The sequence below is a fragment of the Ranitomeya variabilis genome, chromosome 4, assembly GCF_051348905.1.
Source record: "Ranitomeya variabilis isolate aRanVar5 chromosome 4, aRanVar5.hap1, whole genome shotgun sequence".
In the NCBI taxonomy this organism is placed as follows: Eukaryota; Metazoa; Chordata; class Amphibia; order Anura; family Dendrobatidae; genus Ranitomeya; species Ranitomeya variabilis.
The window spans coordinates 254144899-254166466 of record NC_135235.1 but is presented as its reverse complement, the minus strand read 5'-3'; the positions used below and the strand labels follow the sequence as shown (position 1 = coordinate 254166466).

General features: G+C 45.9%; 1 protein-coding gene across 23 annotated transcripts in view; it reads right to left on the bottom strand.

Annotated features, from left to right (window-relative positions):
• PKNOX2 (PBX/knotted 1 homeobox 2) overlaps positions 1 to 21568 on the bottom strand; it is a 369700-nt gene that overhangs the window by 50518 nt on the left and 297614 nt on the right. For all 23 annotated transcript variants that reach the window (XM_077249577.1, XM_077249565.1, XM_077249575.1 and 20 more), the window contains one exon: positions 10418 to 10554. In XM_077249577.1, the coding sequence (XP_077105692.1) occupies positions 10418 to 10554 (137 nt within the window). The remainder of the gene's footprint in view (positions 1 to 10417; positions 10555 to 21568) is intronic.

Below are 21568 nucleotides of genomic sequence, written 5' to 3'. Positions count from 1 at the left end.
CTGTATTATGTTGCAAAGACTGTGTCCCGACATTCCCCGCCAAAACCGCCGCCATTATAACACTATGTGGCGCGCAGGGAGCATGGGGCGTGTCTTCGTGGGCGTAGCTTGGAAGAGTGGCACGAAGATGGAGCCCGCCCCTCACCGATATTACTATGTCCAGAGAATATGCCCATCAAGGAGAAGGGCCCGCCTCCTAGTGTGGGATGGTGGAGGAGAGAAAGGCCACCCTCCGGACGGGGAGGGGCAAGAACTTCTGGGGACCACGAGGCAGAATCCGATTGGCAGCATGGAGCGCGGAAGTCACCCCGGGGAGGGAGAGAAGACCCGTGCCGGGTTCTACCAATGGGAGCCGGCGGAGTCCATACCAGGCTGCGCTAACCAGGAAATCCTCGGGGCAGAAGTGGAGGAGCTGTGCCGGCAGTTCCGGAGTCTGTGCCAGCGAGCAACCACCCCTGGCGAGGAGCCGCCCCCGCACCAGGTATCGGCCCTGCAGCCGACAACGGAGGAGGCCGACACCGGGGGTGCATCGGAGGCAGGTAACTGCGCCGATCCCGGCGTGGCGATTGAAGAGCCCCTGCTGGTGGATGTAGACTCACCCCCACCACAACCACCCGGGCGAGTGTGTAGCCGCATCGAGTGCGAGAGGCCCTGGGAAACTCTGCAGACGGCCGATCGCCCCCTACGGCCGCAGCTCCAGGGAGAATGGGTAACCTTCAAATGGACCCGTGCGGCCACTACCAACCTGATGGGGTTCCCAGGGGATGCCCAAGAGGAGGGGGAGAGTATCGAAGTCATCCGCCAGCGGGAGTACCGCCAACAGCTGCGCCAGCAAGAGGAAGAATGGGCCCGCAAGAAGGAGCTCCGGCGTCAGGCTGAGCGAGAGAAGGACCTTCAGAATGAAGCCCAAGTCAGGCAAGTTGCAGAGGAGAACTGGGGGCCGCAGCGCTATGGCGTGATCAATACCTTCCGGCTGCAAGGAGGTTGGGGCTTCATTAAGGAGCCCGGTCTTGCCTTGGAAGTGTTTGTAAACCGGCGGGATGTAGAGGCGCACCTCATTGAAGGACACCCAGGCCGGAATCTTTACCCAGGAGACCGGGTTCGGTACACCCGCCATTGGGGGGATAAGGGGTGGTATGCCCTGCACGTACGCAAATACAAGCCGGAAGTGACCGTACCATCCTCTGATGATTCCTCAAGGCCGGCGGCTATTGCCCCGATTTCCCTGTGCGCCAAATGCCTGCGGGCCATCACTCCAAGGAGAACCGTGAGTACCCAGACCCCTATCCAGGGTGCGGACGCCCTCTATGTGGTGGCGGGGGGAGACCGGTACTCGCGGAAGCCGCCTCCAGCTTTAGAAGAATAAACCTCGATACCCTGAATCTGTAAATAGTTACTGTTCCACTACTTTGTTGCTATACCCGTAAAGGGTTAACTCTTAAAGGGATCCCTTTGTTTACCCGGGATCCCTATTGTTTTTGGTTATTTTTCTATTTTTCTATGTTATTCAAAAACTGCTGAAATCATGAACAGTGCATGATCCGAACTTCTTGTAAATAGTTGCACCTTATTAAAGGCGCTCCCTACTGGTTTTACTTAAAGACTCTTTGCGAAGATACCGCACTGGAACCTTTGCTGAGTATGGACTGGTAGCTTGGGAAGACACGCTACCTCACAGAGACTTGGTCCCCTCTTAAAGGGGATGTTCATTTATCGTATTTCAATAGTAAAATTGCTTAAGATAAATAGCAATAATGTCAATGAGAGAAAAGTGATGATAATGTTTGTACAAGAGAGTTATATGTGTTTAATTAGTTAAATGTGAAGGAATACTGATGATGTGCTCTGAGAAGTAAAAGGTGAAAGATAGAAGAAGGATGCAGTGGGCCCGTAGAAATAGATGTGGTGTCCAGCATGCAAGAAAGGAAGAAAGATAATGAGAAGGCTTAATGTTCGATAGACAATGTTTAGATAATGCTGATAGAAAGTTAGGATAGAAGGTAAACCCTGAGTCCTGATAGGAGTCATGTAGAGATGACTCCGTGCTCTTAAACTGAAAGAAATGTTATGTTCTATACTGTGTATAGTAGTTGAAAAGGCAGTAGGCCCTGGCTGAACGGGGCGGTCCTGTAAAAGAAAGGAGAGGCAGTAGGTCTGGTGCCGATAGGACCGGCGGTCCTGCAGATTTAAAGAAGGAGAATGAGAAAGTTAAAGTGCCTTATAATGTGATTATAGGAAGGTCTTTAGTGGATTTAGAGTGTGAGTCCTTAAGGCAATGTTAAATTATTGTTCAACAATTTTGCACTTAAGTAGAATGCCCGGTTGGGTAACAGGAGTTATTTATAGCCTGTAATTTATAATGTTAACCATGTTTGTAACGTTCAAGTGTCCTCACCTCCCATAAAGGGAAGCTCTGTTAAAATATGCTTATTGTTATTGCACTCAACAAAATTGTATGTCTTTTTGCTAACTTGTATTGTTGTTTTCTTCCCAGTCCCGGAGTACTGTGTTTAACCAGGGGGGAGTGCAGCGCCCCAGAGTCCTGGTCGTTGCAGTACTGTGGCTCCGCCACTATGGGGAGCTACGGTGCGTCCGATGGCACTGAAGGAGTTCATCTGATCAGGTATCACAGACACCAATACATTTCACAGCTGGGCCTCCGGGGGGAGCTAAGGGTGCTATTCATTAGGCCACTCCCCACCATAGTGGGTAAACTGGGGGTCAGGCAGGAAGTTAGATCAGAAAGCTGACTGGATTGGACGAAGCAACACCTGGTGGCAGAGGGTGTTGTGGAGGAAGAGACAGTAGGGTCTCTGTCAGGGGTGGGATCCTGACAGTGGCTTGGCATTGAAAAGAACGTAACGGGTCCGCGCCAGCTCCGGGAAGCGGCGGGACCCAAGAAAGGATTAGAAGCGAGATAGATTGTGCTGAGTGAGAAACGAGATCAAGCGATAGGAGAATACCAGTAGGGGTCGTGCTGTAAGACCGGAGCAACATCCTACTGAGGCGCACTACCGGTGGCCGGAACGCCGAGGGAGTATTACAATAACCAGCTTCAAGCAATACTCTAAACAGCGGCAGGACAGTCAGTCTCAGGCGGGCTGTCTCACCTAAATCACCTATGAAGTCTTGGGAGGCAATTGCGGGAGAGGGGCGTCTCTACGGTCCCGGAAGAACTCCAGGCCTATCCGACAAACGGGTGCCGTTCCAACCGTAACATCAGGGAGGGACGGAGGATTAGAAGAACATCATTTAATCGAGTTGTGAGGGAACACGAGAAACAGACACAACAGTTGTGGGGTACTTTCCGTAAGCACAGCAGGGAAGGACTACAACACATAGCGCTAAGAAGGAAGGCACCGATTTCCACCTGTGAAGTGAACTCTGTAGGTGCCATTGGACTGGCCGGACTTGCGCAGCCTGGTGAACCATATTCTGGACTGAGGACTCAGAGATCTCCAGTAAAAAGGTAAAGAGACTGCAACCTGGTGTCCTCGTTATTTACTGCACCGCACCACCACCACTATCCACACCGATCATTCACTGTGCGCCCCACGGCAGGGTCACGGACCGGGGCCTAGCCGCTGTGACAACCCCAGAAGCAGAGACTCAGAGGCCCGGTACCGGGTACCCCTCGGCCCTGCGGCAGTGGGGGCGCTACACATGCGTGGATTTCAGTATTGTGGATGGTTCCAGCCAACCATTTGATAGGAGGAACTTAACATATAAGGGCGTACACATACGATATTAAGCCACGCCCCTGAGGAAGCAATGATCAAGCGAAACGTACGTCGGGGATAGCGAGCCAGCGTGCTGCTAAAACTACACTAATGGGTAATTGTGGCTATATTTTAATCCTTTTCTCTTTGTCACCATCCTTTCTCTATGCATTCATGCATTTATGGTTGTTAATATATGCGATTGCCCTGTACGTATTACACCATTGGATTATGTGTAGGATGGTTACTGTCTAAAAATTTTTCTTTATTGATAATTTGTATATGCATTTACCCTTGGCTACTATTACTTATACCACATTCCTGGCTCTCTCAACTCTGGTTTTAATGTCAATGTTTTAACCCAATTTTGCCCACTACTTATGTGTTTATATTTGTTATTTATATTTTTCTAATAAAATACATATTTTTATTCATTAGCATGAACTCAGGTTTCTCCTTTTTTCAAGAGTTAATAGAGTGGCTAATCATTTCCTTTTTTTATAATCTTGGGCACTTTTTTGCATACATATGCATAACTACAAGATTTGCTTTTGGAGACTTTTTTGCAGATTTATCATCCAGGCATGGATGCATTTTGACATATGCCGCCCCGTCCTCAGGAGCAACATTAATAAATCGGCCCGGTCGTCTGCTTCCTCACAATGTTGCATGGACTATTTTGCTTTATAGCAAGGAAATCTTGGCTAAAAACGATTGACGTAAAGAGTTAACGCGCCACCGGATTCAGAAGGTAAATAACCCTCTCTCTTTCTGCCATATTTCTGGGGAGAGTTTGATCTTCTTCAGCGCAGAACAAATAAAAGGGCTGAACTGGCATGACATTTTACTGCAGACGAAGGGTCGTTTGCAGCCACTAATAAAAAGGATTTGACACAGGCTAATAAAGAGGAATGCATCTCTCTAATGGCCTAATTGAGCGCATTCAGCACTGCTCTGCCTGGGAGCCAGCACGGCAAATGAAAGCCAGAGGCTCTGCGCCATGTAAATGCTTCCTCAATGTATTTCCTCTACAATTTTATTCCCAGTGAGCCAAATGAAAAAAGGGTCATCAGCGGCAATAATGAGAAGGGCTCACATAGCCAAGCACAGAGCAGTGGGGTGCACCCAGGGTCATAGCAGGGGATAATTAATAATCTATTATCCCATTTATAGATTCTCATGAAATATCGGCCCTGATCGCCTCTCGGAAATAGGATCTACTTTCCCCATCTGCTCTTCCATTCCGGATCAGGAAGGCAGTGGACGCGCAATGTCTCATGACTTCTATAGATCCCGCACTCCACCCTAAGCCGGCACCTGGCGAACGCGATCTGACGACAGGGCAATATTCACACATGGATGAAGTGGATGCACGTATAATTTATTGTATGTGAATACCCTGCGATGATTAAGGAGTTTCTTCATCTTTATTTTGTCTGAAGATCTCAGAACTTGTCTGTAAACACAAGGGGGGGGGGGGGGGGAAACACCATGCGGGAGAGGGAATGATAAACATATGCGCAGGAAACTCCTGACTACTAATTCCTAGGTGAGCCTGGTTGCTTGTGCACCTTTTTCTACCACACTTTTTCCTTCCACTTTCCAGTAATATGCTTGGATACAGCACTGTGTGAACAGCCGGCTTCTTTAGCAATGACCTTTTGTGGCTTCCCCTCCTTGTGGAGTGTGTCAGTGACTGCCTTCTAGACATCTGTCAGGTCAGCAGTCTTCCCCATGATTGTGGAGCTACTGAAAAAGACTAAGGGATCTTTATAAATGCTTAGGAAGCTTTTGCAGGTGTTTTTTTGTTAATTATTCTAATTTACTGCTATAATTACTTTTGGGTTTTCATTGGCTTTAAGCCATAATCCTCAACATTAACAGACACAATAAACATGTGAATAGATCACTCTGTAATGACTCTATAGAATATATGAGTTTCACTTTTTGTATTGAAGAAGTGAAATGAATAAACTTTTTGATGATATTCTAATTTTGTGAGAAGCACCTGTATGTCTGTGCAGGGGATCTAAAGTTCTGCTTTAGGAAATCAAAGCTTTGACCACTTTATAGTGAGAAATCAGCGAAGAATAATGAAGGGAATCTTTCATAAAGGAAATTGTTAAAAGTCGGTTTTGCTTCTGGCTGAGTTAAGATTTATGCAAAAAAACTCAAGTTTTGCACAAATATTTGATAAACATGGAGCACGTTTATATAAAACACTCCTGTCTGGAGCGGTATCGCCAATTGTTATTTCATCTTCCTGCTGAAGTGAGAAATGCAACTTTTTATGAAGTCACAACTCAGTTAGAAGTCGAGCTTAGACCTATTTGCATAGATAACTTTGCAATATTGTCACCCATATTTCAAAAATGTAGAGAGCAGTGTACAAAAAGTTGAATTTTATTGCAAAAAAAAGAAATAGCTACAAAATTTGCAACTTTTTGATGTCACAAAACTGGGAAAATATTCTTGATAAATAACCTCCAAGTTATTAAATAGAGGATGTTACTGTTAAGGGCCCAGATATCACCATTGACGGCATTCCCAGGGCTGGAGGTATATACAGATGTGGAAGCAATAAACAAACTTTCTATCATTTTGCAATTTTTTCTTATTTTTTTCGGTATTTTTTTCCCCATAAAAGCAGCAGTTTTTCGACTTGCATAAAACTTCTATATTAGCACTGGCCGTAATTGGCAGCTGTGAAATGAGTAAAGCACGTGGCAGCTGTGACATAATTACACCAGAATTAATTAGACTTCTATATGAATCCCTGTAAAAGCTCACATTCCATTTTACAAGACGATACATTATTACTAGCCAATTAGTATTAATTTTATGTACGATAGTAGTAAAGGCGCAGATGACCTTGCAGTATATTCTGTGCTTGGAAAACTGCCGGCCGGGGTCCAAATGACTAGCGAGAAACAGATAGATTTGCTTGTTTCACACTGGATAAGGCTGTGAATGGAGAAAGTCTCCATCGAGGACCTCAGCGGCTCCATCTCTCTGGATCCAGGACAGCACATTGTTGAAGGAGATGATCTTATAGCTCAGATACGTCCCATTTTTGTTCTTGCTTTTGCACAGAACGGCTCTCTTGGGACTCAAAGTTACCATTTTCTTCATCTATGCAAAGCTTGGCTTGCACGGTGCAGACGTTGAGAAGTTAGTCGCGTTTTTCCAGCCCGGGTTTGCATATATCTTTCTTTTTCTGCCTCCTGGAAGGTCCCATAGATTGCTGGGCTCCACCACAGTTTGGAAAGGTTTTGTCGCTCGAGAATGAAGACATTTATTTTATTTACATTTATTTGTAAAGGTAAAAAAAAAAAAAGTCCAAATGAGGCCACAAAATGATTTCCCTTTTATCTGCGCTGATACTACGGAGCATGAAAGCCTCAGAGACCAAGTGTTAATTTGAATTGAATGGGGCCTTGTTAAATTTATTGACATGAAATGAAAAATCCCCACTGTGGTTTTGAACTGTCATGCTACCCAGAGGCAAGAAATTTTAATTAAAAAAAAAAAATTATAACAGGCTCCCGCTTTCCTCCATCCTCCAGTAACAGCAGGCAATGTCGTCAGGAATCCACACAGTCTAATGTTGTCCATATACTCCTCTGATAGCTGTTGGGTGAACACTCGTCTGGCAGTAAGCTCCCTCGCCCGACCCCCATACATATGCACGCTCTGAGATGATGAGAATGCATATATTTTGCATTGGAACAGGGAAGTTTTCGGCTGTCTTTACAGACACTCCTGTCCCCTGCCCCCATCTCTACACTCCATATCTGAACTCCTCCAGATCCCTCTATACCTTCCCCAGACTTCTCTGTCCCCATTCTCCAGTCTCCTCCACACTCACTGAAACTGCCCAAGAACACCACCTCCTCCTCCTCCAGACTCCTCGGTCGTCCTCTTTCCTCACCATTTTCAACTTCTCTGCTTGTTGTCAGTTAACAATTCACCTATTCTCAGTGATGTGTAATGGGGGTGACTGGAAGACGTTGTGGAACAAGTGGGTTATGTGCTAATGTTTGCGGTTTATGATAAAAGTGTGATAAAAGTTGTATTTTATCCTTATGGCCGGTTTATGTCTCGCTCTCTTGGAGGCTCTGCCTCACGGCCATCCCTGGGAATGGGAGGAGGTCTGTCCACTAGTGAGACCATTACCAGCATAGGGATACAGCATGTACTACACAGGAAAACATATAGTTAATTCATGGAACTAGCCTACCAGTTGTGAGGGGTTAGATTAATTTATAGGGGAAGCACTTCCTATCTGAGTTCAGGCAAGAGAGTCAGTGAGAGTCAGAGTAGATGGAGAGTGAGGAGTTTAGGAGAATCAAGAAGTGCTAGATAATGAAGGTGCCAACGGTTGCTAAGAAAACGGATGGATGTAGTAGAGGCGGAATGGTTCCTGCAGTGCAAGTCTCTAACAATAGGAAGACATCCCAAGCTTCGTGTGGACACCGGGACAGTCTTGGACCTAGGGCCCGGGAGAGACATTGAGCATCGTGTCTGTCTACCTGATGAGGAAGATGTTGGCCGGGTCACAACAAAAGGAAAGGATGGTGGGTTTCAGGAAATGGTTATGCTGGATGGGAAGCTCCTGAAACCAACAACAAGTGTTGAGGTGGCGGCAGGTCGGGCAGAATGAAGTCAAGGTCGTATAATACAAAGGAACAAGGAAACATCACCAAAAAGGGACTCTGTATCAATATGTATGCCACAATTGTTTGTATCTGTTTTGCACAGTAAAGCCAAACTTGTTAAATTGGACCTATGGTCTCCGGTCAGTTCTGTAGCTGCAGCCGGATCCGGTCCCATGGTCACAAGGACTCAAACTACAAGTGAGTAAAGAACCAACTCCACAGCACAACACCCTACACCTGTCTGACTGCTGTGTAGAAGAGGGGTTTCAGGGCAATGAGAACTCAGTCCCGGCCCACAGCAAACGGCCCTGTACACCCCTTCAAATGGCGCTGCGAGCCTCCCTCCTCCTCCAGACTCCTCAGTCTTCCCTTCACCTCCCTCCTACTCCGTCCTCCCTTCACCTCCAGACTTCTCCAGACTCCTCCATCCGCCCTTCACCTCCAGACTCCTCCGTCCTCCCTTCACCTCCAGACTTTTCCATCCTCCCTTCACCTCCAGATGCCTCCGTCCTCCCTTCACCTCCAGACGCCCCCGTCCTCCCTTCACCTCCAGACGCCCCGGTCCTCCCTTCACCTCCAGACTCCTCCATCCTCCCTTCACCTCCAGACTCCTCCGCCTTTCCTTCACCTCCAGATTCCTCCGTCCTCCCTTCACCTCCAGACGCCTCCGTCCTCCCTTCACCTCCAGACTTTTCCATCCTCCCTTCACCTCCAGATGCCTCCGTCCTCCCTTCACCTCCAGATGCCTCCGTCCTCCCTTCACCTCCAGACGCCCCGGTCCTCCCTTCACCTCCAGACTCCTCCATCCTCCCTTCACCTCCAGACTCCTCCGCCTTCCCTTCACCCCCAGACTCCTCCATCCTCCCTTCACCTCCAGACGCCTCCGTCCTCCCTTCACCTCCAGACTTTTCCATCCTCCCTTCACCTCCAGATGCCTCCGTCCTCCCTTCACCTCCAGACGCCCCGGTCCTCCCTTCACCTCCAGACTCCTCCATCCTCCCTTCACCTCCAGACTCCTCCGCCTTCCCTTCACCTCCAGACTCCTCCGTCCTCCCTTCACCTCCAGACGCCTCCGTCCTCCCTTCACCTCCAGACGCCTCCGTCCTCCCTTCACCTCACATACCATGGGCAGCACGGTGGCTCAGTGGATAGCACTGCAGCCTTGCAGCGCTGGAGTCCTGGGTTCAAACCCCACCAAGGACTACATCTGCAAAGAGTTTGTATGTTCTCTCCGTGTTTGCGTGGGTTTCCTCCAGGCACTCCGGTTTCCTCCCACATTCCAAAGACATACTGATAGGGAATTTAGATTGTGAGCCCCATTGGGGACAGCGATGATAATGTGTGCAAAACTCTAAAGCGCTGCGGAATATATTAGCGCTATATAAAAATAAAGATTATTATTATTATTACTCCTTCATCCTCCCTCCTCCTCCAGATAAGAAGTAGTAACATATACGTTTCTTTGTATTCTGTGTATTACAACAAATATAGTGAGCAGAAAAGTAATAAATTGTGTAAATGAGTTTTCTGTTTTATTGTGGATGACACTAATTCACTTGTAGTAAACAGTTCTGCAACCTTCTAATTCTTCCCCAGTTGTTACTTCTGCTTGCAGTCAGTGAATTGTATCATTACGGTCCAGAATCTTCACAGTTTTCTGTAGCACATATATAAACTACTAAATATATGAAAAAAAAATGTCTTAAATCTGAGACCACGAGTGATAAAATAAGCCAACAACCCGGGGAGACGTCTCGGCCCAGAGGAACACGTGTGCAGGACTTCGCAGCCGTGTCTCTTGTCAGCAGCGCTGCCATCATCACCCACCACATTCACTGATCTGAGCTTTGTCTTTAATCCCATTTTAAAGTCATGTTGTTGAGAAAATGAAAAGAGAGAAAGACTTGATGACAAGTTCTCCTAACACAAGAATCATGCTGACAAGTTACCCTGAGGCTGAATTCACACTGTACCTTGGCACATCACTATGGAGCTGCACATTAGCATTTTACAGAGTCTGCAAGAAGCTCTTTCAAGTACCTGTAGACAGCACGCTTGTCAGCTTCCAGCTGAGCCTGAGGGTCAATCGGTGCACCAGGGACAGGGTTTGCTGCCGCAGAGGATGCTGGGAGGTGGACTGGCTGGGCCTTGGCAGTCTGCTGAGCTGTGGCCGTCATCTGCAGAGACACAAAAGCCGAGATGTTAGTAACGAGAGGGCGTTGGTAGATTCTGTATCATAATTCACCGCATGAGAGGAGACAATGCGGCACATCGCTAGGTAATCCTGGCACTAAACGACCAGCGATAATCTCCAATAAGGAGGATGCACCATGAAAACTTCTCCAGCTTTAGAATATACTTTGTATTTACACTCCCCACCATTTTCGACATTTCTGCTAGTTGACAGTTAGAGGGGTTGTCCACTTTCCACCTATTTTTTGCTTAGTGATGTTTGCGGCTATCCTAGAACAAAAATTAAAACAACATCACAGAGGATAAAGATCCAGCCTTACCAACACCAGGTGAGATTACCAATGCACTAGCGGGATGCAGAAGACCCCCATGATAAAGGCGGGGGCAGCACAGGGGCAAAATACTGATGCAGACAGCAACTCACAAACCCACCGACTCATGGAGGGGCGACTGTGTGGTATTAAACATGTGCCCAGATGGAGCTTGTACAGGACGCTGGTCACACAGGTACGTGTAGTGCACAGGGTCTGCCTTACAGCCTATTGATGACGCCCATACTATTAGATCAGGCGGGCTGACCAGCACTATATAAGTGCACCCCACAAGGTATGGGGGCCATCAATAGGCTGTAAGCCACCACTATGCATCACACATATCCGTTTCCATTTTTGCCATGCCAAAATGTAAGAAAAAATGGGAATAACTCCTGGACATGCACATGCATCCACAGATGTCCTACATTTCATCGACTACAGTTCTGACTACACTTCTCTCGTGAATATTTTTTTTTTTTATATATATATAACATGCGACTATCTTTATGTCACAATTCACTAGGAGAGGTTTCCTCATCTCTTAAAGAGGACCTTTTACTAGAGTATTTAATTTACTCTCAGTACCTCCTCCGACTGCCGCTGCTCCTGGAACGTTTTTTCTTTTTCTTCTGTGCGCCTCCATTCCAAAGTTATGACCCCGGATAACAAAGTTTCAAATTTTCCTTTCAACGAACTGGGCGTGTACCACAGTTCTGTGGGCGTTTGCTTTTTTCCTGAAGCTGGCCAATCAAAACACGGCCACACCCACAGAAAAGTTCTATGATACACACCCAGAGGGTTGAAGGGAAACTTTGCACCATTATTACCGGGGGCATAACTTTGGAACGGAGGGGCACAGAAGAAAAACTGTACCAAAATCTGTGGCGCAGAACCCATTGGAGGAAGTACTCCATTTAAATTTTAAAAAATCTAGTGAAATTTCCTTTAAGATCCTACGACTAAATAAAAATCACATTGGAAACTTTGTAGCACCAGGAAGCAAAGGTGCTGTTATTTGCTTGCCGTATGCAGTCGCTACATAGCAGTATAACACATTGGTACTATTACTTCAGCAGTAATATGGAAGCAGTTTTTACTTTTCTTGCCCTTTTGTTTTGCTGCAAAAACCTTGATTCACCCCTGATTGTAGCGGCCTGGTAGGCAATAGCAGAGGTCTCCTGCCTTTAAATAGATGAACTCTCTCCATAAAGCAATCGACTGAATCTTTTTTAGCCACTTGGGTATGCAGACAGGATGGTGCAAACTTGCCCATAATATAAAATGGAAGGATTTTAGGAGGTCACATAGAACTCTCTGAGTATGGGAGAAGATAGAGTGATCGCATATACCCAAAGGACAGGTAATAGCAGAGAAATGCTCATTTGTAGGATACACCAGAGACAAGGTCACCGTGAGAAGTCCTGAAAACTCCCTCGGGTATTTACGTCGGACTGGTAAACAGGCCTCCCGGCGCCTGCAGATTTGTTTCCACGTTGGCTCTGTTCTATATTTTTGGCCATATGTGGGCGATTATTCCAATCTAAGCGCAATCTTCATAGTGTGATATGCAGTGCACCTCGGACCTGCGTGAAAGGCGTCCTTTCCTCGTTTATCGGAACTCTAATTGAAAAGGACAGAGGCAGCGGAGATAAAAGGAGCAGCGACCCAACGCAATGAAAATGTAAATCTGGAAGCAGTCAGCTCCCAGCTTCAAAACAACCACCAGCTGAGACGTTGTTATTGCATCTTGCTCCGGGAAGGACGGCGATGCTTCAGATTTATAGAGCTGCTGGGGGCCCAATTCAGCGAATGCCTCGCTCCATTGTTACGGCTGCAAGCAAAACAGTTTATCTCTAAATAGATTTCTCCTTCCTGAAATAAATCTGTATTTCATATCAGCTGGATCAGAAATATAAGGAAAAAAGGGCAAGATTTAAGAATGACCTCTTGAGTAATCCATCCAGCTCGGTAAAGTCAAACCACACGAATGGAATTAACCAGCAGACATCGGCTTACATATGCAATGCGGTTGTTACAAATGCTGCATAAATTAGAGCACGTTACAAGAAAACATCCTAAAATTAGGGCACGTTAGTTACAAGAAAATATAGAAACTCAAATGCTGCAGAAACTCGATATTGTATAAAGATGGTGGATACAGCGGTAGAATATTGAATTCATGTGTCTTTCACAAGTTGGGGTCAGGACACCAAAGTCCCCGAATGTCTATGTGAAATATCAGCACTGAGCCCCCTATCCTAGGAAATTCCAGTGGTCTCAGCAGTGAGATTGGGGATAAGTAGAATTTCTGAGTAAATGTCTTTTAGAGGAAATGTATCATGGTTCATCAGAATTCTAGCATACAACTGCTTGAAATGTTGCAAGATTTTTGCGCAACTTATTTGTTGCCACTCAGTCCAGGACGGTCCCGATAACTTGTTGGAAAGTGGGCAGACCTTAGTCAGGAGGGGGCATGGCAGAGCATGGCCAACAAAAATCAACATAACTTGCACGACAGAGGTGGCGTAACTCATGACAAGTGTATGCCAGTCCCTGACTGTACGGACATTTCATGCTGGAGAGCAAAACAGATGAAAGATGCACCCAATTCATGAAGATTTTCTTTAAACGGTTGTCTCCTCCTCTTTCTTCAGTAGTGCACCACATTTTTGCTTCCCGGCTTACATCTCGCCAGCGGCAGAATGTTCCTGTAGACTGGCAGTTTGGACCAGTGTCATGATCGCACCTCTTGTCTCAATTGAGAATTTGGTGTCTGCAGCACGCGAGAAGACGGAGGTTGCTTGGATCCAGCGGCGCTTACAGACCCTAATGCAGAGAGCGTGGAAACGGCGTGAGCCTTGTCTAGGTAATCAGCCAGTTCAAGACTGCAAAGGTGGCCGGTAACCTTGGCAACAAGCAGTAAACTATAGAATCTTCTTGAGAAAGGAAGGCTTTTTTTTAATAAGTAAAAAGCAAAGTTGCTCTTTTTTTTTTTTTACAAGCACTTTACAATTTTACCCTTCAATAATGATACAATCCATATATAGCACGTGAAAATACCATTGTCTGAATGCGCTGACGCAGGTGACGTTTATAACCATGCGGCCTTATAGAAAGTACACTCCTGGATCATACACCATAATCAAAATCACTTCAATGCATTTATAAAAAGTAATATTATGGGTGGAGACCAACAATGCAGCAGCCGGATGCGGGCGATATCAATACCCACGTGGGAGCGGATGTGTGCAGCTCTAACCACCAGGTCAGAGTGACGTCAGCAGCATGATCAGGTCATGTGATCACGCTGCTGACGTCATTTGCCGGCACACAGAGGCACGAAGAACATTGGTGGTAAGTGCTCCACACCAGTGGAGCTGAAGACCACAAAGATGTAATGTAACGAAGGGAGATTTACTGTGTGGGGAGATTTTCTGCCGGGGGGAGATTTACTGTGGAGGGGTGGGAGAGATTTAGTGTGAGGGAGATTTAGTGTAGTGGCACTGGGGGAGATTTGGTGTAAGGGGGAAGATTGAGGACACAAGTTTGAAGAGCAAGGAAGAGACAGGTGCACAATGAAGGGAGCGAGAGACATTTAAAAACACAGTATGAGAAGCAATGGGGGGATGGAATTGGACACTATGGCGAATGAGGGATGGGTGCGGATACAGTATGATGAGCGAGGGAGGGAATGTATGAGGGGATTGGTGCAGACAGTATGGTGAGTGAGGGGGATAGGTGTGGACACAGAATAGGGAGCAAAGGGGAGGAATGTGTGCAGACAGTATGGGAAGTTAGTGGGGAGATGGGTGCAGACAGTATGGGGAGTGAGTAGGAAGGATGTGTGCAGACAGTATGGTGAGTGAGGGGGATAGGTGTGGACACAAAATAGGGAGCAAAGGGGAGGAATGTGTGCAGACAGTATGGGAAGTTAGTGGGGGATGGATGCAGACAGTATGGGTAGCGAAGTAAAAAATGTATGCGGACACAGTATGGGGAGTGAGGGTGATGGGATGGGTGTAGACAGTATGGGGAGCGAGGGTGATGCTTGAGGAGGCAGTATAGCAAGCGAGTGGGGTAAATATATGAGTAGAAAGTATGGTTAGCAGGGGAAATGTGAGAGGAGACAGTATGAGGGGGGGGCGGAAATGTGTGAGGAGACTATTGAGGAGAATAGTGCAAGGAGACAGTATGTGGGGAGAAAAGTGTGAGTGAGCACAGAATAGAGAATGAGTAGTATCGGGAGGGTAGAATGGGGAAACAGTGTAAGGGCACAGCAAGCCAAGGAGGTGGAGAGTGATGAAGGGGCACAGTACAGACACTGGGCCCTATAGGGGGGACACAGTGTGAATTGGGGATACATGATGGAAAGGAGAGGGCAGTGTGGAGGGTATGTACCATAAGGGGGTTAGTGTGTGGGTCATATTTTGTGCAGGGAATATAGTGAGGGGTAATTATTTATTCAGGGGCTCAGCATAGGGCAGATATTTTTATTCAGAAGCACTATAATGACACTGCTATCTTTAAGGGCATGGTGTGGGGATGTGCTGCAGAAAACCGGAGAAGATGGAAGTCTGCAGAGATGAGCTGTGGCTGTAAAAAAGTCATCATGGCGGCTGGACAAGATGAAAAGAAAGAATGACTCCAATCAGAGATCAGGTAGCTGGATATAAAAAAAATTTGTGATACTAACTAATTCTCATTTTTTATTTAATGTTAGGAGCATTAGAGGGGTTGTCCAAGTTTGTGATGAGTCTGTAGTTATTCTGTGTGCCTGCAGACTTCTGAATTCTGCTGCACGCTCTCAGGATTCTCTGTTGCCGGCAATTTGTGTACATGCGGTCACATGTCAACTAGTCATACGTGGATATGTGAATATCGAGAGAATTAGTTACAGCAGCTCATCGGCACATGACTACCGGTAAGTGTGCAAATGTAATATGTGCTTTGGGGTGGTGGGCGCCAAACTGAATTCTTGCCCCGGATGCTGGAGAAGCTAGATACACCTCCGACTGCAAAAGGATGAATCCGGCATGATAAAATCTGCAGCATAATTTGGGAAATCTTTGACAATTTCTTTCCATGTAATGGGGGCTGTAAAAAAAAACCATCTAGATGCATAATAGTGCAAAATGTTGAAGATTTTCAATGCAGAATCTGCAACAAGATTTCCAGCTCATAAGGAAAATAACAACGACAAAATATTCCTCCAAAATCCAGCCGGAACATGCTGTATAAATACGGTAAACATGGCCGCACCGAGCTTTTAAAACTATTCTGAACATACCTGGTAATCGCCCAGCAAAGAACGCCTTCTGATATTATTTCTATGGTAATCTGCTATTTTAGGCGTCATTTCATCCGGTTACATTTATATACCATAGGAACAGCACTTGACATTAAATACTATTATGTCCGCCCTTGTGAGGCGTCTCCGTAATCGCTGAACGTGTGTACAGAATACCATTTGTTACAATATGACCTTTTCCCCAAAAAAATAAAAAAAATGCACAGGAACATGGTAATGAATATTTATCACTAAACACGAAAAGCGAGGCGATGTAAATGGAACATGCAAATGAGCTGGCAAACGCAATAACGACCAAGATCCATGTTAATTTGCAACGGCTGAGAAATATCAGAAAATGATAGAGTGTAAGAAGAGAGATCCTGGATTACCGGAGGTTTGATGGTTAATATTAGGTGATGATTGACTAAACCCGGTTATGGCACTGAATATTGGGATAAGTCCGACAAGAGAAGGGGTATCTACGTGGATTTCTGAAAACAATATTTAGATGAATGAGACAGACGTGGATAATTTACAACAGCTCTTCTACTTCTGAATTCACATGTGATACTTTACATTCTTTGCATTGCTTATAAAAATCACCCAGACCCCATAGCCAAAAGTAGCAACGTTCTGTATTATAATAAATAGATAGATAATCTTCCATCTTCTGTTGCATACATGAACACTTCGTTGAAATTGTCCAGGAGGCTCCAAAGAAAGAAAAGACTTCCTGGTACAGATGAAGTGCTTAGAAAGTATTTTGAAATTTTAATTCAGCAAATAATTTTTCCAAAAAGGTAGATCAGCAAATGAATTTTCCATCAATCTCAAAACTGAAACGCCTCTAGTTGCCTTGAATATAACACTGAAGTCTCCTGGCTCTGTATTTAAAGAGGTATTCTAAAGTTGTCTCTTGGGGAGCTCAGAGCTGTGCAGTCTCCTTACTTCCTGGAATCTGGGGAGCAGGCTCTCCTTCTTGAGTGTCAGTTCTGATGAGCAGCAAAGCTGTAGTATTAGTAGAACTAGAACGCTCAGCACAAGTTCTGCTGTAACACATTCAGCTTTCAGTGCTTTTGTGTTAGTCTATACAGCTATCACCATATTTACACAGAGATAATAGGACATTTGAACAAGCATATGACTCAGGACAGTGAGAGTCAGGATTAGGAGACACGAAAGCTCAAGAGCTGGTTATTTTGCAAGATTTATAACAGCATCTCTTCAGAAGATGAGAGGAAGAGGGAGGGAGATGAGTAGCTAGCTGGTGTATATAAATCATTAGGCTGGAAAGAGTTGACTGGTATATTAGTAGTTAACCTCTACAGGAATGTAGGTACTGCACACACTCGACCAGGGTTTAGTGGTTGAGCTTCATGGCAACCAGCTGTACACTATGCAAGACAAAAGCTAGCTCAACAAAAGCATTAGTCATGAGTTTGGGTCTGAACTCTTAAGCCTGTGTTTTGTGGTCGGTTTCACTGTCTGCCGAGTCACAACACTTATACCTTTTCTCTGGGTGTTTAGTTTCTGTTATCCTCACCACCATATCCCCACAGTCATTTCTACCTCCCATCCAAGCTCTATCAGAAATTTCCGTAACCTCTCTAACTTTATACCCATTCGCCCAGTCCCCGCTTCCCCAGTCCCGCTAACAGGAGCTCTGTGGCACGCTCGCTCTGTCTGCAACAAGCTTTCCTACATCCATGATCTTTTAGTTACTACCAAACTTTCCTTCCTCGCCATCACCAAAACCTGGCTCACCCCCTTCTGACACAGCCTCTCCTGCTGCACTTTCATATGGTGGATTCCACCTTTCTCACACACCCCGCCCCAGCAGCAAGCATGGTGGAGGAGTTGGTTTCCTCCTGTCAGATAACCGCTCCTTCACCCCAATCCAATTACCACCCTCTAGTACCCTCCCTTCCTTTGAGGTGCACTCTGTGCGCATCTACTCCCCCTCCAACTGGCTGTCATTTACCGTCCCCCAGGGCCAGCCACCAACTTCTTTGACCACTTCACCACCTAGCTACTTAATTTCCTCTCCGCTGTCATCCCCACTATCATCTTGGATGACTTCAACATCCCCATTGACACTTCCCTCTCAGCTGCCACTAAACTTCTATCTCTCACTTCCTCCTTCTGCCTCACTCAATGGTCTTCTACAGCCACCCACAAAGATGGCCACACACTGGACCTCATCTTCAACCACCTCTGCTCCCTATTTAACCTCTCTAACTCACCTCTTCCTCTTTCTGACCACAACCTACTCACATTCTCTTCCCTCTCCACTCCTTGTCTACAATCCCCAACCCACAAACTTGCACACACTCGCAGAAATCTTAAACACCTCGATCTACACTCACTCTCTGAATCCCTTCTCCCTCTTACAGAAATAAGTTCCCTACACAATGCGGATGTCTCTGCCGTGCTATATAACACCACAATAGCTGTAGTTTTGTAATCTGTTGCCCCTTTCACATACCAGAGCTCGCAAAATCAACAGACAGCCGTGGCACACCAGCCTGACCAAAGAACTGAGGCGAGCTTCCAGGGCTGCTGAGGGGAGATGGAAAAGATCCCACTCCAAAGAGCACTTCTAGTCCATGAGCCGGGCCAGATATCGGTACCACCCGGAGTGACTAATTTTCTTTGGTATTTTTAGGTAGATGCATGTCTGTAGTTTATTTTTTGATATGATAGCCCTTACATATACGTAGCTTATTAACCCCTTCAGCCCTAGGCCTATTTGTACCCAAGTGCCTAAGCCAATCTGACCTGTGCCACTTCATGGGCTAATAACTTTGGAACGCTTTCACCTATCCAAGCCATTCTGAGATTGTTTTCTCGTGACATATTGTACTTCACGTCAGTGCTAAATGGGAGTCAATATATTTTACCTTTCTATATAAAAAAATGCTAAATATTCGGAAATTTTGGAAAAATCGGCAATTTTTTAACTTTGAAATTCTCTGCTTTTTACAAAAATACTGATACCCCCCATAATAGTTATTAATTTACACTCCCCACATGTTTACTTCATATTGGCATCATTTTGAAAATGAAACCTTATTGTTTTACGACGTAATAGGGCTTATAGTTTTATGCGCAATTTTTCACATTTACAGCAAAACCCACTTTTCAAAGGACCAAGTCACTTCTGAAGTCACTTTAAGGGGCTTACATAACAGAAACCACCCATAAATTACCCCATTTTGCAAACTACACCCCTCAAGCTGTTCAAAACTCATTTTTAAAAACTGTTAACCCTTTAGGTGTTCCACAGGAATTTTAGCAGAATGAAGGCGAAATTTCAAAATTTCATTTTTTTTCCAGATATTACATTGTAATCCAATTTTACCTGCAACCTAGCAAGGGTTAACGGCAAACCCAAACTTGGTTACCCTAATTCTGCAGTTTATAGAAACACCCCACATGTACTCGTAAACTAAAGTATGGGCACACAGCACAGCTCAACACGGAAGGAGCGCTATGTGGTTTTTGGGTGGCGGATTCACTGGAAGAAATCTAGGGGGCCATGTCACATTTGAAGGCTGCCTGAGGTACCCCCACAGTGGAAACCCCAAAAAGTGACCCTATTTTGGAAACTACACCCCCAAGGAATCTTTTAGGGGGTATAGTGACCACTTTGACCCAACCAGTGTTTCACAGTAGTTGGAAACACTTGGTTGAGAAAATGGAAAAAGTGCATTTTTTACATGAAGGTGTCATTTTAGGCTCATTTTTTTATTTTTAAGAGGTGTACCAGCAAAAAATGCACCCCACTATTTGTTCACCAATCTCTCCCGAACACAACAACACCCGATATGTTGTCGTACACTGCAGTATTGGGGAACGGCAGGCCTCGGAAGGGAAGGAGCGCCAAATGACTTTTGGAGTGCAAATTTTACTGGAAGAAATCTAGGGGGCTATGTCACATTTGAAGACACCCTGAGGTGCCCCAACACACGCACACACACTGACACATACACGTTCTGTGCTGAACAGGACTCTCCGGTCTTCTCTGCAGAGCTCCTATCTCCCTCTGTAGAGGCTGACACCTATTTCAGGATGCAGGCCTTAGAGATCTGTGTGTTGAATCCGGTGTAATCGCTGAAGGATCAGTGTCTGGAGTGATGGACGGCCGGAGGTACAACAGAGCAGTGAGACTACACAAGCTGGTCTATGAAGCACTTATGAGGCTTGCATGGAAAAACTTCCTTCCATGGCTAGAAGAAAACCATGCAAGGGACCTTCACCATCTGGATGAAACACTGAAGAACATCACAAACTTTCGCATCAGTGTGTCGCAGGGATCCTTCGAAAAGCTCTTGGATAATGAATCTTGCACACTTACCCTGAAGCTCTTTCAAGTTTATCTTGAGACCCTCAGAAATGAACAACTCTCAGCATTCTGGATGTCATACTTGGACATGGTCGAGACCATGCTGGCCCTGGTTCGAGCTTCAAGAGAAGGCAACTGGATGCTTCACCTAGGAGCAATCCGACAGATGATACCATGGTGTTTTGCCTATGACAAGGTCAACTATGCCCGATACCTAACCTATTACTATGCCACAATGTCTCGGCTGCCCATAGAACACCCAGAGGTCCATGAATACTTCATGCAAGGTGGCTTTTCGGTCCAGATCGGTAGCAAGAATCCTTTTGGACGAATTCCTGTGGACCAGACCATTGAAGAGACAATCAACAAAGACACCCAGACACCAGGGGGCACAAAAGGCTTCAGCCTCAAAGTTGGAGCTGTTTCCAGGTTCTACCTGACATCAGAGTACCGCAGTATGTACTTGAGGCAGCTGAGGGCCCTGGTAGGCCAACAATATACTGACTTCAGCCATTCAGACCTACAGGTGTCTAGGATTAGAAGAGATGAAGCCGATGTCCAATCTTTCGTTCAACTGCTGGAGACAGGTTGGGTGAACCCCTTCAACAAAGAGCATAATGGTGAACTTATCAGTTTGTCAACAGCGACTGTAGCACCACCAGATGTAGCCAAAGACCTTCAAGGGGCATACAGTATAGGAGAGGATGCATATCAAACATTCAAGGATGAGCGTTTGGGTACCGATAAGCCAACTACATTGTTTCATGACAAGATGACGAAGAACAAACTTAAAACGTTCTCTAACATCCAAATGAAGACACGCAGACAAGGTCTTGGCAAGGAGGTAATTTTGAAGGCTGACAGAAACCTATTTGGCCAGATGATACTTGTAGCTGAGAACAGAAAGCTACAAATGAGTGATGTCTTGACTCATCCCCTGGGTCCATTGCCATGGGCACTTGCCAATGGTGATGGGTCTATCCGCAAGACCAACAAGGCTGCCCTCGCAAGGGAGTTGGAGAGGAATGCTCGTCCTGCAGAAGTGATCC